The sequence below is a fragment of the Vanessa cardui genome, chromosome 14, assembly GCF_905220365.1.
Source record: "Vanessa cardui chromosome 14, ilVanCard2.1, whole genome shotgun sequence".
Classification (NCBI taxonomy): domain Eukaryota; kingdom Metazoa; phylum Arthropoda; class Insecta; order Lepidoptera; family Nymphalidae; genus Vanessa; species Vanessa cardui.
In genome coordinates, this window is record NC_061136.1 from 1,989,642 (window position 1) to 2,006,178 (window position 16,537).

Here is a 16,537-nt window from a genome sequence, read left to right on the forward strand (position 1 = left end):
AGCTAGCGTGCATGAGACGACTGCATTTAATGACACTATATAACCTGGACCAAGTTTTAACTAGACATTCATGAAATCTTAATAGAACTCAGTTATGTTTAGACATAAATTTAAATTTCGTTAGTGGATAATGGAAATACATTTGGATCGTTATGTGATATTTTTCTCATTAAATACAAATTTTACCTTAAAATTTATACTAATATTATAAATGTGGATGTAGCTCCGTCTGACTGTCTGTCTCTTTCACTACCATACATATATCGTACATTGCCATTTGCTATTTTTTATGGTATAGGTTGACGGACGAGCATATGGGCCACCTGATGGTAAGTGGTTATCATCAACCATAGACAATGACGCTGTAAGAAATGTTAAATATTCCTTACATCGTCAATGCGCCACCAACCTTGGGCACTAAGATGCTATGTCTCTTGTGCCTGTAGTTACACTGGCTCACTCACCCTTCAAGCCGGAAAACAATTATACTGCGTACTGTTGTTTAGCGGTAGAATATCTGATGAATGGTTGCTACTTACCCAGGCAGGCTTGCACAAAGCCCTACCAGAAAGAAAATTAAATTAATTCATTGTATATTACTTCATTCATGCATTTCTACCTTCAGTATATTGCTATATACTGAATTTAGAAATGCATGAATGCATGATATGCCAGTATCTCTCTAATTCAAAACTATAATATGATAATTTTATGTTATAATTGTAATGATTCTGTTAGAGTTAGTTGATCAATTAAAATATCACTCAAGGTTGAACATATAATTACGATATTAACTAGACTGCTAGGACTGCCTGAACCCAATAACATTTTTGGGGTTTCCCGACGATAAAATTCTCAGTAACGGTACAAAGCCTGGAAGAGTGTACAGTCTCATGCCTCCACTTGGATTCTTTTCAATCGTGTCGAATTTGCCCATTGGGTTATCAGTGTGATGGAATATATAGCGTATTTGCTCACACACATGTGGGACAAATATATTCTGCATAGTAAGATGGTCTCTCTTGAGGATATGATCGCACCGTGACCGAAATCATCGACGATATCATCATGACAATATTAGATCAGTTTTAGATGCGCCCCCTTAGAACCTATTCACATTATTGCTTTAGATTTGGTCCACGTTTGATATGCAGATACTTTGATTTATACTATTTTAGTATACGAGAGGACATACTACCCAGACTGAACCGAAGGATTTGCATATAAACAATGTTTAAGCAGCTTTGAGTCTTGACAGAGGGCTTGAATAAATTTAAGTGTATCATATCTGGAATTTCAATTAATTGTTTAATCCAAAATGTCAGTGCAACAAAGGATCTTAACAAAACAATTACGGTCTATTACTGAATATTGTTCAGACGCGTTGAAGCGAGGGTTCTTTGTGTATCTTGGAAAACGTTTCAAGAGACAAGAGTTAGCGCGCTTACAGAACACATGCCAGAAAATGAAAGTGCTACGAGTGAAAGTAACGAATAACCAGACGACGAAAAAGTACATTTCGCATTGCGCAGAAATTCGCACGTGTCTGTAATATGTTTTTAGTTTGTGGCGAATGCTTGCCTTGGCAATGATAAGTATTTGCAAAATGCCTTAAAACAATTATATCTAAAATTTAAGTACATACTGTAACACAACTAACTCATTTAATTGAAGATACAGGCGGGACGGGCTAAGCGGACAGCATCTGTTAGGAATGATTAATATTTCTTACGAAGCCAGTATCAATGGGCAGATTACTTACCATCAGGTGGTACCAACCTACCATTAACATATTAAATTACCATTAATGCACAAATTTTATATACTTTGCTTACACTGAATCATACTAAAAGGAACATAACATTAAATGATAAGTATTGTTGCTTGGTGGTATAATATATGATGAGTAGGTGGTACCTACCCAGACCGAATTGCAAAAAGTGAAGAAAATGCAAATAAACCCTACCATTTACAATTACTATATTTATTTGATCATGTATCTATTTCTTCTACCTATTACTTTTCTATATCATATGTTAGTTATAAGTATGTATTCCATGACCATTCAAAGCATGATAGCATTATTACTGTAAGGAAAAACAGCTTAGTCTCTTATGCCTTACACCGTTATGAGGAGTTCAACTAAGAATTTAATTATTTCAAAGAGAAATGTAGGTAAATGTTGTTAACAATAACGTAAATGATAAATGGTTACCTGCATCTGTTTTGGACAACACCAATTTTGTTCAACATTTTGTACCGAATAAACGCCAACCGAGAAATGTATTCTTAGTATGCATTTTAAAATAATTTTAGTCTAAAATGTGCGGTACTATAAACAGCCTGCAATGGGCTTAGCTTTAGTGCATAATTATTCTACTTATGATTTTAGTCTACATTTTTATAATATTATAATTTGAATTTTCTGCAAATTCTTTTGGTTGGTATAAATTATGAAAGCTCATTTCTATTTTTGTTATAAAATATTACATTATTCTATACATGTTTTTAAGAAAGTTCTGCTGAAAAATATAGTAGCTTTCAGTAATGAATTTTATTTTCATCGTTAGCCATAACAGACCGTAAATCTCTTCCTAGGTAAATGTATTTCTTGTACACATGTATTTCTATTTTAATATTAGCTTTATTTTTCGTGTATTTTTCGTGTATTGTAAATTTCTGCATGTATTTGACTTGAGTTTGCCTGGTGAATATATGTTTACTGCCAAGGGAGATTTTGCTGCAAATAAGACGCGTGGTTCATGAACAAGGATCACGCGTCCAATCATCCCAAGAATAAAACATTCTTGTTTTTAGTTTTCGTTTCTAATTAATTTCACCTAACAAACTACCAAAATTTGTCAGATTCAATACTTTCACATGTGGATCCATAAAAGCAAAGTGGTAAGTTAACTTTGTAAATTTATTCTAATATCATAAGAAATCAATGTCGTCAACGAGATAAAAATTTCCTATGACTTTCAGACAAAATTAATATAAATACAAAATTATATCTCAAAAATGTATTCTTACTAATTGAAAAAGGAACTATGAGGCGTTATATCGTCTGTTAATTTTTAAAAATTTAAGTTGAATTTTCTAATAAAAACAGTTGAGGACAAATTTGTGAATTACCCCAATAAAGGTTGAATGAAATTGAAGTTTCTTTTGAAGCACTCGTTCCAAATGATAAACGCGAGAACATATTTAGGAACTTAACTCACGTAAGGACCCTTCCAACCCTTTTAGAGTATTCAGTGATACCAACTTGACATCTTTCACAAAAGTGTAAGACAAATTGTACGTAACCTAAATGTTAGCTCCCGAGAGAAATGACACACCTAGTGGTTTTATCTTGAGAATATGAATATGTTACTGTTTCGATACTTTTATCAAAGTTTTCTGTTTTCGTATTATTGGTTTTGAATAAAGTTCTGAAATCTTATATTTTTAAATAATCTCATAAAGGGCTTTATTTAATTCAGATAATATATAGGGCCTTTTTCGTTAAAAACTGTTTTATAACGGATTAGAGCATGTTGAGCGGATTGCACCATTGAAATCATTAATTTTCATTATAATTTACGGAAAAAAATATGGGCACGAAAAAATGCAATTTTTCACTTTTTGCCGACTCAAATTTTATTCTGAATAGTTCGTCATTAAAAGATTATAGATCAGAGCATCTAAAAGAATTATTTCCTCATGGATTTAGGGAAAGTAGCTGTTTAAAAAGTTTGGTATTTGAGGAAAAAAATGTAATAAACCATTATTGATTGTTTGTGAACCCAATAATAAAGATTTAGAAAATAACATAGTATTAAATTAAGGGTAAGTAAGAAATATGCAATAATATTTTTGGATTATTCTCGTTTAAATTATGTAAAACTTCAAATTGTGTTTAAGTTTAAAGATAGTTCTAATCCGATCCATTGCTAAGTTAGATTGATTATTATATAAGTTTCAGGCTCTTACGAATAAATTAGTTGCAGTTAGCCGGCTGTAATAATTATGAAGTGTTAAAGTTAGTGTTTATGAGCTGAGATGGCCCAGTGGTTAGAACTCGTGCATCTTAACCGATGATTTCGGGTTCCACCACTATATACATGTCCTTAATTTGTGTTTATCAAATTCATCTCGTGGTCGACATGTGTCTAATTTCATTGAAATTCTGCAACATGTGCATTCCACTAACCGGCATTGGAACAGCGTGGTGGAATATGTTCCAAACCCTCTCCTTAATGGGAGAAGAGGCCTTAGCCCAGCAGTGATAAATATACAGGCTGTCACTTTACTTTACTAAAGTTAGTAGTTTGAGTATATTGACGTTACCCAAAAAAAGAGGAAGATTTTTGTTTTTAAAATTCATTGACTGTTGGTTTTGTTCAGTTTAACAAAAAATGAGTGAAATTTCAAGATGGAATTACAATGCGTTTGTATAAACAACGATGGAAAAAAAATAATTCCAACGCAAAAAGTTGTTTTGCTCTTGTGTATTGCTTGTATGCATTTTATTAGCTTTGGCTATCACGCTCTTCACTTTTAGCTAACAAAGTCAGCGTGTAAACAAATCTAGATAGCAAAAAATCGCAATTTTAAACCTTGCTAGTATTGAAATTTGAAATCGAAAACCAAGTCTATCGGATCGAATCAAACGGATGATCTGATGGACCTAAGGGTATTCGAACGGCCTATTGGCTGCTAGTACAGCACCGTTTTAACTACTATAGTTTGTTTTGATAATTCACAGCAATAGCACGTTTGTTTTTTTAATAAATAAATAAATATATGAGACAACATCACATACATTTCTGTGATCCTAATGTAAGTAGCTCAAGGACTTTTGTTATGGTAAATCAGAAGTAACGATGGTATCACAAACACCCGGTCTGACTGTTTGTGGTATCAAGACAACATAGAAAACTAATTGTGATGACTCGGCCGGGAATCGAACCCGGGACCGAGAGTGGCGTACCCATTGAAACCGGTGTACACACTACTCGACCACGGAGGTCGTCGAATTCATTATGTATGTATTACAGTGATTACAATATTGAATTGAGGATTCTTAATACCTATTTTCATTTTGAATGAGATTAATCACAAACATAATGTTACTCTTGTTCTAAATAGATAGGCAGTCTGGCAAATTAGCCTACCTTGAAAATCAAACCTTAAGACTATAATATGATTAATGTTGCTATTTGGAGACTAGCTCAATAATGAATCAAAGTAAAATAAAAACTTACATATTTCAAAATTACCTTATGGAAACGTGAAATCGTAAACTTTAGTATTTGGTTAATTTAGTGCTGAATTTGTGCAAATGTCTGAATTCACTATAACTTTCAGGGTACGCTTTGTAAACAAATAAAGTTATTTTAAAAGTACATTGTACATATTTTTTATATCGCTTTTCTAAATAAATAAATTTTGGACAACATCACGTATATATATTACTTAGATCCAAATGTAAGTAGCTAACGTACTTGTGTTATGGAAAATCAAAAGTAACGACGGTACCACAAACACCCAAAGATAATAGATCCAAGACAATATAGAAAATTAATGAACTGTTTCTACAACGACTCGGCCGGGTATCGAACCCGGGATCTCGGAGTGGCGTACCCATTAAAACTGGTGAACACACCACTCGACCACGGAGGTCGTCGTCGTTAAATTTATTGGAAATTAGATATTAAAACGAAATAAAATAATCACTTACGTCAACATTGATCCCAGCAAACGGAAATATTTTCGTAGCCGGTGTCTCCGTAGGTGAGTATCTGTAGAATTCGTGTCGCCCTCTGTACCACTTAACCGAGTACAATGGCGCATCCGTCAGCTCATAAAGGCAGGCTAACGTCACATCTGACCCTCTCTGGACTACCGGAGGTGATATCCTTAGGTCAATCGCTCGCAGACCGCCAATACCTGTTGGCAAAGAATATATTATAAGCAAATTGAAAATCGTAATTCAGATCTTATGTATAATTGTTATAAGTGCTTTTAAAAATGGTATACACGGTTCAAAAGGTCGTTTGTTACATAATCTTATTTTCTATTATTACAATTAAAACATTCGATTTAACAAATTATTGTGGAAATTTACCCAGATAATATTTGTTGCCAGATTAAACCCAATACTTAGTAAGTGGTATTAGTTCTGAATATTTTTATTTTTATTAAAGCCTTCTCTGGAAACTCAATTTCATCAAAAGCGTTTAATAAACATAACTATTTATTACAATAATTACTTGGTAGGGTTTTGGCAAGACCGTCTGCGTATTTAGGACTATTGTGTTCTGTTTTGAAAGGCGAGTGAGCCAGTGTAAATATAGGTACGATAAGAACACATCTTAGTTTCAACAGACGATGGCACGTTGGTAATTTAGATACAGTAACAGCCTGTAAATTTCCCACTGCTGGGCTAAGGTCTGCTCTCCCTTTAAGGAGAAGTTTTGGAACATATTGCAACACGCTGTTCTAATGCGGGTCGGTGGAATGCACATGTGGCAGAATTTCGAAGAAATTAGATACATGCAGGTTGATGATGTTTTCCTTTACCACCGAACACGAGACGAATTACAAACATCAATTAAGCACATGTATATGTATAGTGGTGCTTGCCTGGGTTTGAACCTGATATCATCGGCTAAGATGCACGCGCTCTAACCACCGGGCCATTTCAGCTCTGGCAATTTAGGTATTGGTTAATATTTTTTACAATTCTTAAGTCTATGGCATTGATGACCACTTATAAGTGGCGAACAAATATATAATAATACAAACAAATTGAACAAGTTATTAATTATTGTAGTTAATGTTGTTATTGGTGAAATGGAATAAATAGATGATATTTATTTATTATTTATTGCTTTAGAAATACCAACGGCATATTCACAAATCATATTTAGGACAACAAAAGAAACAACAAAAGAAAACTTGTACAGTGTGATACACCATTACAGGTTTTTATATTAATATACATACAAAATTTAATAGAGATATAGAAAATTTAATAGAGGTATAGGTTGGTGGACGAGCATATGGGCCACCTGATGGTAAGTGCTCACCATCACCCATAGACAATGACGCTGTAAGAAATATTAACTATTCCTTACATCGTCAATGTTCCACCAACCTTGGGAACTAAGATGTTATGTCCCTTGCGCCTGTTGTTACATTGGTACACTGGATGTCAAAAAATGTCAAATCGGAACACAATCCTGAGTACTGTTATTTAACTACTATACTGTTAATAACTAATGAATGGATGGTACCTACCCAGACGGGCTTGCACAAGGCCCTGTATATAATAGAAATCTGAATACAGAGAAATAAATGTAGCATACTATAAATTCATTCGAAACATGAAAACAAACAATAAATTTAAATATAAAAGTAAAAGAAACAAAGTAAACATCATAAAATAAACTCGACAAAACAATATTAAGTTAAGAAAAACATGTTAGTAACCTCAAATAGTCGCTAATCCCAAAACAACGTCTTATGTTCAAACTAAACTAAAAGCATCTCAAGATAGCGCATAAATTTGTTCAAGTAAGAAGTTATTTAGGACAAGGTCCCCTTTGCTAACCCCCCCTTTTTGTTAACAACGTAATGCAGAGAAGCGGGCAAGGATTCTCAAAGTTTATACGCAGTCGATTTCTTATAAAAATCTTTTAAAGTTTTTGAAGCTATGACAATGATTGTTGTTGAATGTAACCATAAATTAAATTTTAATTGTTGCTTTTGATAATTAGTAGAATTATAATTATATTTATCTTTTTATTCTGGATTTGTATTTTATTGATATAGACAATATATTAAAGCGTTCAATACGGAACGAGGTATAATATACCTCGTATATACATTGCAGAAAAGTGATTATTTATCACTTATTATATGATGCCTATTAAAACATCACATCACGTCGAGTTTTAGATTCTTATACGTTACGGGGTCTAATAAGCCCCGTTCCGGTATTATGATAGTTTTCATACGAGGTCTTAAACATATATGTAACAAACGTGATACAAAAAAAATCATAAACGTTTCACACTTTGCACATGACCTTGAAATACGACTATCATCGCTCACAAAAAAGTTTCACTTGAAAAACAGAATAGTAATATACCGTGAAAATGTTAGGTATGAAAAGAATGAATTCTTTTGTTATAAACTTTTAAGCGCCAATGCAAGGTTTGAAGACCCGAAGCAACGCCTGGAGCGTCGAGCGCAACACTACTTAATACAATAGCTAAAAGTGTTCTACAAGAAAAAGGATATTTAAAGTGGAAAGAATTTGTAAAAATAATTTAAGCTAATGCTAAAAGTTTTTGGGTCGATTGTTATTTAAATTATAAAGCATATTTTTGTTTAATCATGTTTAATACCTGTTGACTTCCAAGCAGGATACAATAATTGTATTTAATTAACATGACGTTGTATTTTTTAAAAAGAGAGAACCGGTGGTAGCTTCACTTAATTGTAAAATGACGATTCAAAAGTGCTTATAAAAACCTACTTGAATAAAGTTTATTTTGATTTTTGATCATACGAGTGTTTATAACGAGCTGTGCCCTCGACCTTGCACTCGTTTGAATTTAACAAAAAAAAATTATTATTGTTGCCTTAGTTACTCCTTATTATATCAGTTATCTGCCAGTGAAAGTTCCTTCAAAATCGATTCGACCATTCCAGAGATTAGCCGGAACAAACAGGCAGACAGACAAAAATTGCAAAAAAATGTTATTTTGGTATATGTACCGTGCATATGCATTGAGTAAAAATCTTTTAATATTACAAACAGACACTCCAATTTTATGATATGTATAGATCTGTAAATATATATTTTTAGTGTTTTTATTGTATTGTGTCATCAATTTTAGATTAGATGAAGAACATTTAATGATAAATATGCAACTTAGTTTACGTAGAAATTATTTCAAATGAATACAATATTATTGCTTTATTAAAGATATTACAGTCGTTCATTGTAAATTCATAAAACTCCATTTTGTATGTATTTACTAATTAATTTTTATTTACCAGTTCTTCTAATTACATTGTTTTAGTATTTATTTATTTCAAGGAGAAAAATGAGCAACTTGATGTGAAGTAATATTTACCTGTAGACGTTGTGTTAGGAATTGCAGTAAAGTAAAGTAAAGTAACGGCCTGTAAATTTCCCATTGCTGGGATAAGGCCTCCTCTTCCAATAATGAGATGGTTTAGAACATATTCCAGAACGCTGTTCCAATGCGGGTTGGTGGAATGCACATGTGGCAGATTTTCGATGAAATAAGACACATGTAGATTTCCTCACGACGTTTACTTCACCGCAGAGCACGAGATGAATTATAAACACCAATTAAGCACATATGTATATATATATAGTGGTGCTTGCCTGGGTTTGAACCCGCAATCATCGGTTAAGATGCACGCGTTCTAAACCACTGGGCCATCTCAGCTCGTTAGGCATTGTACGAAACATAAATCACTTTTTATCTCTTAAACTGGTTCACTTACCATTCCAACTGGAACACAATAGTATGAAACATTTACAGAACAGTATTTGACAAGGCGGTCTCTCCCATATAATTCATCTCGTGCTCGGCGGTGAAGGTACAAGATTATTCGTATATGTTAAATGAATTTATTTATTAATCCTCATTGAAGGAGCTTGGTGATAAAAGCTTATCAACTTCTCCTCAAAAGGAAAGAAATCCCCGTTTCCATCCGGAGAAGTCTGGAGAATCCCGGGGGTTTGAGATATTTACTAATTTTAGTATTTACTATACATTATATGTATAATTATATAGTTATTTTATGGAAATTATGTATATTTTAAAATTAATAAAAAAGATCCATTAATTGTACATACGTCTAACCCTTAAAGTTGTGAATTTCAAAACAACTAAAAAGAAAATCAGGACGCATTTAAATTAGCAAACAAAAAAAAGGAAAAAGCAATAAAAATACATTTTATCGCAAAGTTAAATGAAATGCAAAGAGTAATGTCCCTCAACGCCCCAAACCCGCTTGTAGTGTTAAAGATCACAGATGGCGAAATTATTGAGCCATTATCGTCTTTACGCCCTTCATAATAAGAATCTTAGGCAAAGAAAATTACCGATAGCGCCTGTGTTACAGGACACCCTGTATTTTTAATGGAATTCATTAGGTGATATTTCTTTGGGAGGAGAAAAGGTAGATTCACTTTGAGTTGTAAATGTAGGCTACAGCATTTCCGCATTTCGTGTTATCGTTATGTAAATGTCTCTCGGTTGTCAAAGAAAACCTTAGACCGTCTCTTGACAAAAGTTAGCGTTGTGTCCAAATGTACGAATAGTTTTTCCTGTCTGTTTTCTATAATGATTTGTGATAAACTTTGAGATTCATTGGGAACATTCCGACGAAAATAAAGATAATAATTCATTGATAAAGAGATTTGTGAAATATTCATACAAATTAAAAATTCTATGATTATAAATATTCCTTTGAACTACAAAACTTGCAGCGTATATTGCTGCTTCACTCCACATTTCACCTCGTCAGAAATATCATGAAAGATCAAAGCTTTGGGACAGATTTTAAAAATAGAACGTTTAAACTATTAAGATACAAATGTCGTATTTTTGGACGTGTGTAATAAACTTGAAAGACTTATTCAGTGTATTCATAATTCACTCCTAATTAGTACCGGTTCAGAAATCTCATTCCAAAATTATTTAGAGTATGAGTGTCATTCATTCTATTAACGTTGTTTTATAGAAATGGACCAAACAAAATCGTTTAAAGAAGTATGATTATGTATGTCTGTAGTATGTATGATGATACAGATTATGTTTGCTGTATCTACAAAAATACATTGTTGTTAAATAATTACATTGTTGCTTTTACATACTTGATAGTACTGCCCGTCTGGCAACAATTCACTCATCATGTATCCTACCGCCGAACAACAATGATGAATATTGATGTTCTCTAGTTTAAACCAATGTAACTATAGGCACAGGGGACATAAAATATCAGTTTCCAAGTCTAGCAGCGATGTAAGGTATGGTTGATTACTTTCTTACGACACCATTGTCTGTAGGCGATTATGGCCAGTCATTAGTTGTAAAAATGCCATGGGTTTATAAACGGTCATATTACAAGCCGAATAAAATGTTAAGCAAAAACAAATACTAGTAGAAGATCTACTGATATTCAGTAATAAAATAAAACTTTCAAAGGACAAAATGTAATACAGTGAAATGTAAAAAAGGCACGAACGACTGTGAGACCGTGGATGTTGCAAATTAAAATAAAGAATAAAAAATAGGTAAGTGGAAAGCTATACAGAGTATACCTCGTTGATCGAAACGCAGTCGTCTTAAGATTTGTCTCATCGACACCCCCTCAAGGAATAATGAAATACGTTATAATAGCTTGGCATAATTCCAAAAAGATTTGTTGTATGTTTCGGGTATTTGAATACGCTTATTAGAATAAAAACTCTCGACGAAGGATTGAATACATTTTTTAAATTAAGAGTTTTGTCAGATTCTACTTCAAGACATTTGGGATTGTTACACATTAATTGACAATCTTGACGTCTTCCCAATATCGGTTTTCTTTAGCGAAACAATATAATTCTCGGAAAATATTTTCATACTACATAATTTTAGTAACAGCCTGTATATTTTCCACTGTTGGGCTAAGGCCTTTTCTCCCATTAAGGTGAGAGTTTGGAATATATTCCACTACGCTGTTCCAATGCGGGTTGGTAGAAAGCACATGTGTCAGAATTTCAGAAGTTAGACACATGCAGGTTTCATTACGATGTTTTCCTTCCCTCCAATTATAAACACAAATTGATTGAACCCCAAATCATCAGTAAAAATACACGCGTTCTAACCACCGGGTTATCTCAGCTCATAATTTTAATTGATAAAAATGAATACCATAACAATAGCTATTAGGAATAGTATAGCGCCCAGCATGCTGCCTTGAGGGACTCCTGACGTCACAGAGAAGCATGAACTAAGATAATTATTATGACCAATACATTGCTGGTGTTTTATTAAACAGGCTCTAAAGAGTTCCAATAAAAAATTGAATAGGAGTCGACAAATCGAAAATTTTAATTACATAGATGTCATAGGAGTGACGGAAATTCCGATAGCTGATTAAAATACGTTAAATAAAGTATTGTCAGTTATTTCAATAAGTTTGTGAATATACTGTTATTAAATTCATCGTAATTAATTCTTTTAAGAAATATTGAAATTGTTGAAATGTTTTTCAATAGGTTTTTCATATTAAAAATGAAAACAGTTGCATCTGGAAATAAAATCAACAGTTAATTCTTTGAAGTAAGATAAACACAGAATGTGCAATAATATAGGCTGCATGTTCCGGCCTCGCACGACGTCAAATAGGGATTTTATACCACAATCTGTTTTTCAACGAATGAGAGATTAAGATTAAAAAATATTGAGAGAATTTATAAACTTAATATTTTAATAATAAAATAAGAATAAAATATGTGGATATCGACACCGAACCTTCAATGCATACCTAAGAAGTATCTACTCGGTGGTAGGGCATTGTAAGAGTCTGTTTGGATAGGTACCACCTACCACCATCATGTAGTCTACCACCAAGCCATGATGCTTAGAATTGGCGTGTTCCGGTTTAAATTGTTAATGAACCAGTGTAACAAGCCCAAGGGACATCAACTCTTGGTTTCCATCATTGGGGCGTTTTAGCGTTGTAAGGAATGGTTAGGATTTCTATCGGCACCAATGTCTATGGATAGTGGTGACCAACATTGGGTGTCCCATTTGCAATTTCACATACCAATTAAAAAAAGCAAATGACGCCATCACAGAACAAAAAAAATATATCAGAATCAAAGAAAGTGATAGAAACATTACAAAGTATTGTCAAACGTTAGCCGTTGTAGTGTGAATTGTTTCTCTACGAGACAACAATCAACATGCAAGCGTTAGAAATTGTAGCGAGCATATATTTCTTTTTACGTGGCTTACCACGTGCAAATAATGGTCTGTTGTTTGTGATAGCTCAGGTAATCGACCGAAGGGCGCGCTTTGTGTGAGCTAGCGTAAATGTTTATCCACGATTGAGTTAAGTGTTAAGTCAAATTTATGCCACATATTTTATTTTTATATGTAAACTTACACACATAAAAACACGTATAAATTAATTATTATATATGTATTTATTATGCATACTAATTAGCTTGTTTTCTCTGAAGATTCAACAAATATACGGTAGGTGCTTTTAATGATAATATTTCGTAGGTGTAACACTGTTTTCAATAGACAATTTAAAATGTACTACTAGTGATATTGGCGGATATTTATGTTTAGATGAAACAGACCTATTAAAAGAAGAGATTAATCACTTAAAATTAAACGAAAAAATATATACTAGAAGTAACCAATTAAAATTAAATATTAGGAAGATCATCATCATAATAAAAATTATAATATATTTTGATTAAAATTAATCGTAAATTTTATAATAATTAAATATCTTATTTCAAAAGACTGAAATTATAAATATTACACAACGATTTTAAATATACAACATATAAAATACATTTGAATTTATTTATTCGACTTAGTTATACGAATGAGTTTATGTATCTATATTAAGTGTTATCAACACTTAGTATTTCTTTATTTGTATGTATGTAATCACCTAAACATCTACAAAAAGCAGTTCTAAAAAAATCACTGTTAAAAATTTAAATTATTTCTGAGTGTTATAGGTATCGAGGAGCTGAGATGACCCAGGGGTTAGAACGCGTGCATGTGACGATTGCGGGTTCAAATCCAGGTAAGCGCCACTATATATAAGTGCTTAATTTGTGTTTATAATTCATCCCGTGCTCGACGCTGAAGGAAAACATCGTGACAAAAACCTGCATGTGTCTAATTTCATCGAAATTCTGCCACATGTGCATTCCATCAACCCGCATTGGAGCAGCGTGGTGGAATATGTTTCAAACTCTCTCCTTAATGGAAGAAGAAGCCTTAACCCAGCAGTGGGAAATTTACAGACTGTTACTTTACTTTACTTTACTATAGGTATCAATTGTAATTACATCATAAATATTTTTTACATATGATATATTTTTAGTATGCTAAACAATATAACAATTATTAACAAGTAATGTATACTACATACAACAATTGTATTGAATCAAATTCAGTCGCGCTATCTTGATTGAATATTATTCTGCTATGCTTGGAACACTATGACATAATATTATAATGGCATTGTCTGTGGATATAAGCAGGAAAGCGCTTTGCTTGCATTAGACTGACTGGCGGTTCTGCGCTTAAACTAAAATGAGAACCAGCGATTCTATTATCATAAACCAGAGCCGCTTAAGTTTTTCAGGTATGATTCATTATACCTTAAATTTTGATGCCTGTGTTATATTTCAATAAAGATATACTCGTACTTATAAAGAAACAAAGGAACCGTCCGTATATTTGACTATTGATCTAGGGCCTCCATTTCCTTTTTTAGAGGAAGGAGCCCTTCATTAGAAGGGCTAATTCCATGGTACTCGAATAGTGCTTGATTGACTTGTACACTTAATTTATCTTAGAGCGCATGAAAAGTCAGTGTTGGTTTTGTGGTTTTTTAAAATTAAAAACTATATTCATACATATAATAAAATTGGAGTATCTGTTTGTAATATTAAAATAGCCCTTTTTTACTCACTTACTTTTTTACTGTACACATACATATGTATTTATACACGGTACATATTCCAAAGTCTGTCTGTTTGTTTCGGCTAATCTCTGGAACGGCTAGACTGATTTTGATGGGACTTTTACTGGTCGAAAACTGATATAATAGGGAGTCACTTAGGCTTCAATATTTTTTTTGTTATATTCATAGACGTACAAGGTCGCGCACAGCTAGTTTATGGTAATCTTGTGTTGAGTAATACGATTTTTTTATTAAAATATTTATGCCAATGACTTTTTAAATTTATGGAGAGTCTATAATAACTTACAATTAGAGATAGAGCTGTTGATAATGAGAGTAACTATTCTAGAAAAACGATCACAAAGTTCAATAGCTACGATGTATGTAGATATATAGATACCAGCTGTATGACATCGCTAACGTACCTACACAATGGAGCAGTCAACGTAACACTTCAACGTGACACACGTGGCCTGATCACGCGACCTTTGACTGAGTTGAAACACATACCCAATTCAGAAAATATATTTCAATGTTTAGACATAAAATGAATTTAACTTGCCAGCTTTGTTTAGAATGTTCGAGAGGGATTACTGTACATTTAACATCGATATAAATCATTTTTTGAATGTGATATTTCTGTTCTAGATTTGCCATTAAGTTGCGAATTTTTCCAATTTAATAATAAAACTCAACTAGATAAAAATATGACTGTTTCTGTATGGGTATAGTTTTAAAAATTGAATTCAAAGTTTCTTAATTTTTTATTCTAAATTTATCGTTTTTTCTATTTTGATTTTTGATACAGATAGAGGGATGGGCAAATCGACCAACGAAAATAAACGATATAGTGGTCACAACCAGAGTAAAAATCTAGTTAACTGTATTTGTTTTGAACACAGCTTGCGTGGACGAGAAAATAGACCATTTTCATTGCATCGTTTTCTTATAAAATTATCGGTGCACATACACATAGTGTTACTCCACGCCATTTCTTGCGATCAGGATTTGCACTATAACCATTTTGATTAGTATATCATGTAATTAATTTAGTTTTTATACCGCTAATATCTTAAGAAAATTGTTAAACATTTTTCCACATCTGTTCAGCGTCAATTAAGTTGAGGATTCCTTGCATCTTATTATAAAGATCTTACCTTCGACTTTCAACACATCAAAATTACAAACGATACTCTTATCTGAATCAAAGTCTCGTAAAAATGTCATTACTGCGTCAATAAAGACGAGAATCGCGTGTACGAACCGTTAGTGCCTTTATCTGGCTGGAACTGAGCACTTATTCCCAAACTTATTGGTTTCGTACGCAAAACAAAGCCATAAATACAACCCGTACGAAACTTCCAATAGACGTTAGGTATATATAAAGCAATGGCATGGTGATCTCCTTTGTGTTTATGTACATTCTTTCTAGATAATAAACGTTGGTTTAGTTTGACAAATCCTTGGATTTAAGATCTTTTTTATATTTAGTCTCAAAAATTATTATGCGGTGAAATGCGAATGATACCCATAGTAAAGTTTATTTATTTGATAGCAAATCTTAGATTTAGAAAGATTCAAAATATATCGTCCACAAAAAAAACCATTATTCTATTAAAAAGATAATATGTATAATAGATAACAAGTAGGTATAACGTAAAAAAGTAGAGGCTTCATTTTTGCCAATTATTGTCTGTTTAGAGTTTTAAGAATAAAACTCAAATTCAACTAAGTTATTATTTTCTTCTTTACCATAATGTTCACCAGTTCATACACTACGTTAGAACAAATA

General features: G+C 32.6%; 1 protein-coding gene across 1 annotated transcript in view; it reads right to left on the bottom strand.

The window, feature by feature from the left end:
• Nucleotides 1-16,537, bottom strand: part of LOC124535444 — a 94,856-nt gene that overhangs the window by 17,641 nt on the left and 60,678 nt on the right. Inside the window, exon 5 of the mRNA XM_047111660.1 lies at nt 5,726-5,934. Within this exon, the coding sequence (XP_046967616.1) occupies nt 5,726-5,934 (209 nt within the window). The remainder of the gene's footprint in view (nt 1-5,725; nt 5,935-16,537) is intronic.